Raw genomic sequence first — 10773 nt, forward strand, 5'->3', positions numbered from 1 at the left:
TCCTTACTTTAAGAAATTTCGTCCCAAAATTAGAGATTAAACCGTAACAAAAGATGAGGATATTTAGTCTTCATTTGTCCCTCTCATTCCCAAGTAAACTCGGCACCGTGTTTGGAATTCCAATGGACTTTGACAAGTGGTATATGGCTCCGTTTGGTCTCTTTGTCTTTACGGTCCATAATTTCCACGGGATTCTCGATAGCATGCATAGATCCATTGATTTGTACTTCGTCTAGAGGTGTATCAAGATACCCTCGACCAAGAACTTCTTGATATTCAATACATGGAATTTTGGATGAACATTAGAGAGCTCTTGGGGATGTTCTTCTATCAAGCACCGTTTGCACTCGAGCAAACACTTGATTTATCTGAGCTTAAACCAAGACTTCAAGTGTTTTGGTGGGTCGAGCAAAGATATAATAAAGGAAGATCTCAAGTATTCTTGTGAGGAGTCAATGAATTTTTCTAAGTAAAAATTCGAGCATAGTTAAACCTCGAGCAAAGCTTCAGTACCCGAGTATACTGAATTTGTTTATAATAATCCTTAGTGAAGATTGAAGAGATCAAAGAAGAATTTGTTTGCTCATGGGATTTATCCGAGCAAAGTTGGGGTCAATCATGAATAATGAAGTCTACTGGATTAGAATATTTTCTAGGAAAATATTCTAATTAAAGTCTGCTAGAAGGAATGCTTCAAGCACACTCAAGGATTACTATGTCTGGTCGACAAGGACAAAGTTTACTCGAAGACCTGATGCGACACTTATGTTTATTTTGAACGTGTTTTGTAATCATGAATGGTTTTCTAGAAGGAATGCCGACGCCCCTATAAAAGGAGTACTAGGAAACATCATTAAGGATGGCCCCTTATCATACCTTTCGAGAGCAAAATGAATATTCTCTTATAGGGCTCCGCACCAGACATTTCTAACTAAAAACCCTCAAGCTTCCGTTGTACATTTATGACCAATTAATATATGATGGAAATCTTTTGAGTTAATTCTTATGTCTGTTTAATAGTTTACTTACTATTATTAGCAACATCCTGATTCTAGTTTATTCCGCCGGCTATTATCAATGGGTCTTTACATAATCTGGTTTCGGGTTTATTCTTGTCGATCATTCTATTTTGTGTCACGAAATCACGATCCTAACAAGTGGTATCAGAGCTTTGTGAACTCAGTAAAGACAATTTTGTTACTTCAAGGTGTGATTGTGAAGTTTTTAGTAGATTTAAGTTGATTTGATCAAGGTTGAAGACGATGACGTAAGCAAGCTCACCGTTCCATCGGAGAGTGACGCTAGCTACTCTATTTTCTTCCTTTCAGATTTACTACAGTTGGAGATTTAAAAGTGTTCTTATCCAGGATTTGCACTATTTTGATTTATTTTGTGTTTAGATCTTTGTCAGAATTGTTTGTTTTATCAGATATGAGAAATGCTTCTTCAAATCTACAAGTTTTCAAGCTCTTTAGAAATTTTCTTAAGTTTTTAAGTAATTTTCTTATGTTTTTAAGTAATTTTATTTCATTGCAATTGTTAATATTAAAATCAAAAATACCAAAAACATTTTCTCAAAGTTTTTGCTAAACATTTTCAAAAGAACAAACGGATGACCAAGAGGTTTCTACTAACAAGATTATCTGGCTTTTGGGTCAGGAAAAGTACATCAAGTGGAAAGTATTGTTTGAAGCTGCAGTGAACTACAATAACACAGAACTTTAGGCTTTAATCAAAGAAGGTTCATATGTTCCTACTGCTGCACCAAACAACAACCAGGCTGTTGAAAGATAAATAAAGAAAAGAGATGATAAGCAAGCTTGTAGAACCAAAAGCGTGGAACCAAGACTATAAAAAACATTTGGACCATTAATAGAAACGGAACCAAATAACCACCAGTTAACTAAACCATACTGAAACTCGGTTATTGGTTTCAATAGAGCCCAAAAAGCAAGCGAACCAACTTTGCACGCCCCTAAGACTACTTGTATTCACAACCCAACCCAACTCAACTTCTTAATAAAAAATAATTTTTTTCTCTTCCACCTACACAACCTAACCCAACCCAGCTTTTCACTTTTATTCACAACCCAACCCAAATCAATTATTTTAATACATATATCTTATTAGCTTTTAATTTATTCTATAAAATTTAGTAAAATTAATAAAAATATTTATTTTTTAAACAATATTATTTAAGTATAAAAATCATTAAAAAAGATAATATCAAAATTCTATTAGAAAAACCTTGAATTTTTACAACTATTAAAAAAACAAAATTTTATATATAATAATATTAAAAAATACATATTTTTAAAAGTGCTCCGTTTCTAATAAAAATGATATTGAAACATTCATAAAAATAAACTAAACAAGGCTATGTTTTTAGATTTTTGAAATAAGTCAAATAATATAAATTATTAAATAAAACTCAAATTATATAAAAAACAAATTATTGAAAAGAAAAAAACAAAAGAATATTTAATTAAAATATGGGTTATGACCTAGGTTGGAATTGCAACCCGAGTTATAGCGTGAACATAATTTAATCTTTTTATTTATTTATCAGATAGTGTAATAACTCGAGTTCACCAAAAGTAGTCTAAAATACAAACCCTTCCCATTACCAGACAGAGAGACATGATGCATCTCTTCTACAAGGTGAATACGAGTTTTTATTTTAGAAACATCTATAATTCTACAAAATTAAGTTGTTTTGCGCAGAACCCTAATGTTGTTTGCTACTATGTTGATTATTTCAGTTCATTTTGTAGGCATTCGATTTGTGTTTGCTACTATAAATTCATTGTGTGCCTCCCAACTGTTTGATGAAATGCTTATCATGTCACTTGCAAATTATTAATGGCTTATGTGTATTACTTTTTCTAAAATCATAAACCTTTGTTAATCAATATTATAGGGTTTCGATGCGTATTGCTTAAATTGTTCAAATTGTAGGGTTTCAGTTCATATTATTTGCAGTTGGACATTAATTCATTGTATGCCTACCAACTGCTTGATGAAATGCTTATCACTCCATTGCTTATGCGTATAAGTTTTTTTGAAAATCATAATCATTATTGCTGATTTTTCAGTAACTATGTGCAAAGATGTGGCTCAAAATCACTCGACATCAACGCGTGCCGTTTACAACAAGACACTTTTCACGAGTGTTTCCACCACGACCTACTCGTGGTGAAACTATTATTCGAGTTTCTAATAACATAACTGTTATTCGAGTTTCTAATAACATAACTCATTTGGGCTACCCGAAAGCGGGCCCCAAGCCACGTCAGCTCTTGTCTTTGCCCCTGTTTCCACCTCATCTACCTGGAAAGAATGTTTCCCCTGATTTGCGTGTCACTGCCATTAGCTGGATCAAGTATTACTTTGCTGATGTCATCAGTTCCGTCATCCAATCACACTTTAACAAGGGCCTTGTGAGTACATTTCTTTTTATTGATAAAAGCGTTTTGTATAATTTTTTTAAAAAAATTTATATGTTTTTCAGGTGAAAATGGAGTGTCATGATGCAGAGAATCAAGGACAGGAAAAAGTTTTGAAAAAGGTAAATCTTGTTAGGCCTGTAAACAAACCGAACAGTTGGTAAACTAACTGTTTAGCAGGAAGTTCGTTTATTTAATAAAAGAACGAAAATGAACAATTTTTTTTTGTTCATTTAGTTAAATGAATGGACATGAAAACAAGTCTAGTTTGTTCATAATATGTTCATGAACGTTCGTTTATGTTCGTTCTTTTACATTCATTTATGCTTTTTAGTTTATGTGTTTTAAGTTCGTTTGCTTATTTTCAATTACACATTCAGTTAATTTATTTGATCTGCTACAAATTAGTCTAGTTTTTTTAAATACTATAGATTGATGTTCACGTTTAAATTTAATTGGTGTTCACTTGGTTACGTTCCTTCATCTATGTTCAGTTTTGCCTGTTCGTCATGTTCATGAACTGTTCATTCATACTATTAACAAATTAACATAAACCAACACAAATGCGCATAGTTTCTTAACGAACGAACACCATCGCAGTCAGTTTCTTAAAGAATGAACACCATCGCACTCAGTTTCTTAACGAACGAACACGAACGCTCTCAGTATCCTAACGAACGAACACGCTCAATTTCTTATCGAACGAACATGGACTATAAAACCATGTCCATTTAATTGTTCGTGTTTGATCATTTGTTCAGTTAAAGTTAAACGAACAAGCATGAGCATGTCCTGTTTGTGTTCGGTTCATTTACAAGCGTAGAATTTATTCAATATGTCATTTAACGTGAGGGTATAACTGTAATTGTGCCTGTAATTATAACTTTTGGTGTATGCTACTGAACTCATGTTGTATGTGATTGCTAGTTTGATTTATTAATACTTCATTAACATGCAGATTAAGCATAGTGAAATCATGAAGACGGGTTCTAGTTTAATTTTAATTACACAACAACAACAACAACAACAATCATACCCAGCATATCCCACAAATAACTAACGTTATCCGTAGGGTCTGGGGAGGGTGGGATGTAGACAGACCTTACCTCTATCCCTAAGAATAGAGAGGTTGCTTCCAGTGAGACCCCCAACTCAAAAATAAGTAGATAAAAAAATAAAATAAAATAAAATACTAATAATAAAATAAAAAATAAAAGAAAAAAGTAGTAAATAAATACTATACTAGGAACAATAAACTAGTGGTAACATTTAAGCAGCATCTATAATAGATAGACTAAATAATAATAATAATAATAATAATAATAATAATAATAATATAGAATGAAAATACTAATATTGAAAATAATATAATACAAAGTTAAAACAAGAAATAACCCCTGAATTTTAATTACACATTCAGTTAATTTTATTTGATCTGCTACAAATTAGTCTAGTTTTTTTAAATACGATAGATTGATGTTCACGTTTAATTTTAATTGGTGTTCACTTGGTTGCGTTCCTTCATCTATGTTCAGTTTTGCCTATTCGTCATGTTCATGAACTGTTTGTTCATACTATTAACAAATGAACATAAACCAACACAAACACGCTTACTTTCTGAACGAACGAACACCATCATGGTCAGTTTCTTAAAGAATGAACACCATCCGCACTCAGTTTCTTAATGAACGAACACGAACGCTCTCAGTATCCTTACGAACGAGCATGCTCAGTTTCTTATCGAACGAACATGGACTACAAAAACCCTGTCCTTTTAATTGTTCGTGATGGATCATTTGTTCTTAAACGAATTCGTTTACAAGCCTAGAATTTATTCAATATGTCATTTAACATGAGGGTATAACTGTAATTGTGCCTGTAATTGTAACTTTTGGTGTATGCTACTGAACTCATTTTGTATGTGATTACTAGTTTGATTTATTAATACTTCATTAACATGCAGATTAAGCATAGTGAAATCATGAAGACGGGTTCTAGAATCTTTGTTTCGGTATCTGTTGCTGAATCTAGAATCTCCAAGAGATTTGATACCATACCAACTGCAACCTTGTGTCCAAATGCAGATGAAATTAAATATTTACGAAGGCTTGTTATGTACAAGGTTTTTGGATTTCTAATATTTGTTACAGTTGTAGCTTTCTGAAATATAATTTGTTGATCATTTTGTTTTGAAACTGTAGGACCCTGCAATACTCGTTCTAAACAAGCCACCGAATGTGCCGGTCAAGGTTGGTTCCTTAGGTCAAAGTTCTTTTTTTATTTTTTATTTTATTTTTATTTTTAGGTTGTTTTCAGTGCTATTTTTCTCGAAGTTTAATCAATATATATTGATATTTTAGGGAAATCTGCCTGTTCATAACAGCATGGATGCACTAGCGGCTGCAGCATTATGTTATGATTACGATGAGGGCCCTAAACTGGTAATCCTTCTTTAATTGGTTACTGCTATATTGCTCTTCCTCGCTAAAAGATTATGGGCCAAATGTGTAAAATACAAAAATGGAGAAAAAGGAAAAAAAAAAAACTGTAAAGGAAAGGCTTAAATGAAGCAAACTAACACGAATGAGGTTTGTTCATCTTCTTTTGTGTAACTTTAACGGAACAAACAAACGAACACAAACACTTACATGAACAGTTTTTTTTGTTCATATTAGTTCGTTTAGAAAACGAATGTGTTCGTCCGTTAATATTCTAAACGAATGGTTCACGAACATAAATGGACACAAATGTATGTAATCAAACATAAACGAATACCTGATAAAAAGCAATCGTATTCCCAAATTAAAGTAAAAAAAATGCCATAATCATTAAATCCAACATTTAAAAAGTAAACAAAAATGCATAATAAAGGTTTTTAAATTTGAAATTCAAATTGATTCTAAAACTAATACTTGTAATAAATATATTTGAATGAATATTTAAACGAACGTAAACGAAGGTTTATGAACGGACATTCACGAATGTAAATGAACGAATGGGACAAGTGTCCATGTTCGTTTGTTTAGTAAATGACCAAAAATTTGTGTTCATGTTCGTTCGTTTATTAAACGAACAAACATAAATGAACTTCCAGCCGAATGGTTCACCGAACGTTCAGTTTGTTTACATGCCTGAAGGTGACAGGTCGATCGTTGCCTAAGGTGCGTTATTAAATTATTAAAGAATTAGAGTATTTTGTAATCATATTAAATACATTATTTTCATATGAATTTTTGAAGAAATTGACAAAAAGATGTTGGCGATACCACCTGTACTTAAGATTGGCATGTTTGGACTTTTTGACTGGAACCCATTTGGTCCATTACCCAAACCACTTATATTCTAAACATGTGAGTTTTGTTTAGGTTCATCGTCTTGATAAAGAAAGCAGCGGAATTATTCTAATGGGCAGAACAAAAGAGAGCATATCTCATCTTCATTACTTGTTTAGTGACATTAATAGGATAAAATTTTCATTTAAGGTACACATTAACCCACATGTATAATAATGATTAATGTCACATTTTCTTTATCGGTTAATCATGGTAATAATATCCATAATCACAACTTTAGGCAAGTAATGACACTTGTTATCAAAGATATTGGGCACTTGTTATTGGTACTCCAAAGGAAAAAGAAGGCTTCATTTGTGCCCCTCTTACAAAGGTATTTATCTCTCTTTATATATAATAATAATAATTAAGTTATAAAAGAAATAAAAGGTGTAAAATTGTTTGTTACAGGTTATGCTTAATGGCGGGAAAGCCGAGAGGGTAATGTTGGCTTATGGTTGTGGTCTAGAAGCTTCCCAAGAAGCTGTGACAGAATATCGAGTGCTTGGTCCCACAATTAGTGGTTGTTCGTGGCTCGAGTTGTGCCCGCTTACCAATCATAAGCATCAGGTATGAACCATTGGAGGGACCCGTGAGTTTTATAAAAACTTGGGATCTTTAGTTACCTTTCTTAGAAATCTCCGTGATTATAAAAACTATCTATTTAGTCGAACGGGGGCATGTTCATGTTTGTTTGTTAAGAAAATGAGTGTGTCCGTGTTCTTTTATGTTCGCTTGCTAATAGTATAAACAAACGGATCACAAACACAAACGTAACTGAAGATAAATGAACAAACATAACCGAGCGAACACCAATTAAAGGTGAACGTGAGCATCAATTAGTTGGGCTTAAAAAAATTATAAAAGTAGACTATAATTCTAGTTGGTGATATTTCAATTTTATAAAACTAGATTAAAGTGTAATGGGTAAAAATTAGAATGAACATATAAACGAATGAACATAAACAAATGTTAAAACCAACAAGCAGAAATGAACATAAACGGGCATAAATGAATGAGTGTAAATGAACATTCACAAACGTAAATGAATGAGAGAGACTTGTGTTCATGTTCTCGTTTGTTTAACTAAATGAACAAAAAAGTTTCCTAGTCTTCTCTTGACTTCACTAATGAATAATATCAAACATGAATTAGTGACGTATATTTTACATTTTTTAACCCTAGCTACGGGTACACTGTGCTGAAGCTCTTGGTACACCAATCGTGGGGGACTACAAATACGGTTGGTATGTTCACAGCCGATGGAAGCAAATGCCAAGAACCGATTACGAGACTATATCCGGGGAACCATACAAGTTGAGAAGGCCTGCCGGGATTGATATTCAAAAAGGAAGTGTGCTTTCAAAAGTACCTTTGTTGCATCTACATTGTAGGGAGCTTGTAGTTCCTAATGTTGCCAAACATCTTGAAATTAATAAACAAACAAAATCTAAGCCAGATGTTCTTAGATTTGTGGCACGAATGCCTTCTCACATGAAGATTAGCTGGAATCTAATGTCTTCTTTCTTGGTTTGAATTAGACTTTTGTTTATAATTGGATTTAGACATTGCATGATGATGATGATGATGATGATGATGATGATGATTGTACTTTGCTTAAATGTATTTAAGAAAAGTTTTTGATAGCATATGATGTTGGTTCATTTTGTACATATCATGTCATATGGTTGCTACATGCCATTGTGTGACGTATTGGTATCGTCATATACATGCTGCTTCAGACCATTTTTCAATGATTTTTGTGACGTTTTTGTAAATATTGTATAATATTGTAAGGGTCTCGTACAGTTTCGAAGTTCAAATAAGACACGCTAAATGGTATACGTTGCGTAATTTTTATGTATGGCAGCACATAACTTCACTTTTAATGTTTGCTCTCCTCTTACCTTTAACGCGTTTATTGACTCATCATTTGATATCCTCGATTCAACGTGTTAATGCATTTTATTCCGGCGTGTTGACATATCATATACTAGCTTTTGAACATGTGTACTTACACGGGATTTGTCAAATAATAAAAATAACCGAGGTCCGGTATTTAAAAGACATGAACAAAATTAAAGATAAAAAGAAAATAAAATATATAACACAAATAATTAGAAGTCTAGAATCTTAAATTTACAAATTCAAAAAAATCTCTTTATATACAACATTTGTCAATATTGTTTTGACCCATTATCCATTGATAGCTATGATGAATGAGATGATAGATTAGATAATTAGAAGGGAATTATAACCCATTTTTCAAATTGCTTTGACTCATAACCCATGAATAAGTAGGAAATTAAAGAGTTTGAAAGGAAATTATAACCCATTTGCCAAAATTATTTTGACCCATGACTTATGGATAGATATAATAAATAAGATGAGAGATTAAGGAATTGAAGAGGAAATTATTGTAGGAATACGGGTCACTTTTTATATTAAAATTAATATAAATAATAACGATACTCTCGTTATTAACATGAGAAAATAAGTAGTACAAATATCGTAATACAAAATAGAAATAAACAATAAAAAACATAACAAATGTGTTAAATGATTCAACTCAAGAACTTCAAATGATAAAGTCTTCAACTTGTTATTCAGCAACATGTTCTTGTAATCTCTCTGACAAGAAATTAAAAATATTTTTTTCAACTTTTACCACAACAACGGCTTCTAGTAGTCTCTTTGGCTGCAAGAATGAACAAAACAAAAGTTGACGGTTGAGGCTGAGGCACGTGTTCAATACGCTTCCCTTAAAACAGATTTTGCGCCTCTACATAAGACAGCGCGTCTATCTCCCAGGGTACAACAGCCGAAGCAGTTTGTACTGCCGAAAATGTCCACGCGCCAGGGTTAGATCAGGTAAATTATAGTGTTAGGACTTGTGGAAAACATAAAAAGAATGAAAAGGTAGGAATCGAATAGAGAAACTCATCTCTATAGATTCTCAACATATGGGTCTTCAAGACTTTTTTCTTCATCAAGAACTCTTCATGTATGCATACAATTTCCCTTGTACTTTCAAGCTTATATTATCTCTAGTATTGTCAAAAATGAGGCACATAGCCTACTATGTATAAGAGTTATAGATGATTAATAATCTTACTTAATTAGAGACATAAGTCTAATAAAAACTAATTAATTTCATAAAGAGCTCTACTCAAGAGTTTTTCACCATAAGAAGATTTTAATATTAATATAAATTCTCATAAATCAAATAAGTGACATGAAGAATTTAATATTAATAATTTAATAAATTCCATTCACATTATCTAATTTTCCAACAATCCCCCACATGAATAGAAATTGATCAAAACACATAAAGTATCCAATCTAACCTCGACAGTTGAGTATTGTAGGATAGGTAGGTGTTAACTTTGAACCTTCCTTTGTGAAGTATACTTAGTCTCCTAGCGGTTAGTAGACGTGGTGTCCTTGAACAAAACCCCATTGGTGTAGACGACAATACACTTCACACAATACTCTCCCTAGCCTGGCACATCCCCTCATTGTCATTTCCATTATGGTCCTGGAACACTAGCCTGGTTCTGTGAAAGCTCTAGGAATTGCGCACCCCACAATTTCATTTGAAGTGACCCCACTTCTCTTTCACATAGGTGATTATCCTTAAATCATTAAAAGCATTAAGGTTATAAATCATTAACCATACTTTATGCTTAGTCTAACAACATGTCACTGTTGTTATAGGAATGGAGTAGGAAGTAATTAGACTCCCTTTTTTAATTTAAGAGGATATATATATTAGCTTATGTGTCAAATTATACATAAGTTTTGCCCCCACAGTGACCACCCTTGGATATATAATTAGGTTGTCCTATTGAAATTAGATCTGGGATCTCTAGTCAACTAAGTTAGGTTCTCCTTTATATACCCTTTTTCATGGGCTTTAGTCTCATTCTACAACATGATCTCTACTAAACCCTCAGGTTGTTGGATCCATAACATTATCGTTGACTTTGTCTAGT

General features: G+C 32.6%; 1 protein-coding gene across 1 annotated transcript; it reads left to right on the plus strand.

Moving 5' to 3' along the window:
• Positions 1-3110: 3110 nt before the first annotated feature.
• On the plus strand, positions 3111-8314 carry LOC143609999 (RNA pseudouridine synthase 3, mitochondrial-like). Its single transcript, XM_077084604.1, has 9 exons — positions 3111-3440; positions 3512-3568; positions 5410-5568; positions 5648-5695; positions 5807-5887; positions 6812-6928; positions 7020-7112; positions 7190-7348; positions 7964-8314. The coding sequence occupies exons 1-9, from the start codon at positions 3111-3113 to the stop codon at positions 8312-8314; spliced, it is 1395 nt and encodes a 464-aa protein (XP_076940719.1).
• Positions 8315-10773: the final 2459 nt, after the last annotated feature.

Source organism: Bidens hawaiensis, unplaced genomic scaffold (assembly GCF_021521415.1).
Source record: "Bidens hawaiensis isolate Kalapana, Puna unplaced genomic scaffold, B.hawaiensis_p1.1 tig00002186_1, whole genome shotgun sequence".
Lineage (NCBI taxonomy): Eukaryota > Viridiplantae > Streptophyta > Magnoliopsida > Asterales > Asteraceae > Bidens > Bidens hawaiensis.

Coding starts and splice junctions, on each gene's coding strand:
- LOC143609999 (XM_077084604.1), top strand. CDS start 3,111: ATGTGGCTCAAAATCACTCGACATCAACGCGTGCCGTTTACAACAAGA. Junction 5,569..5,647: donor GAAGGCTTGTTATGTACAAG/GTTTTTGGATTT, acceptor TTGAAACTGTAG/GACCCTGCAATACTCGTTCT. Junction 7,349..7,963: donor TTACCAATCATAAGCATCAG/GTATGAACCATT, acceptor TTTTAACCCTAG/CTACGGGTACACTGTGCTGA.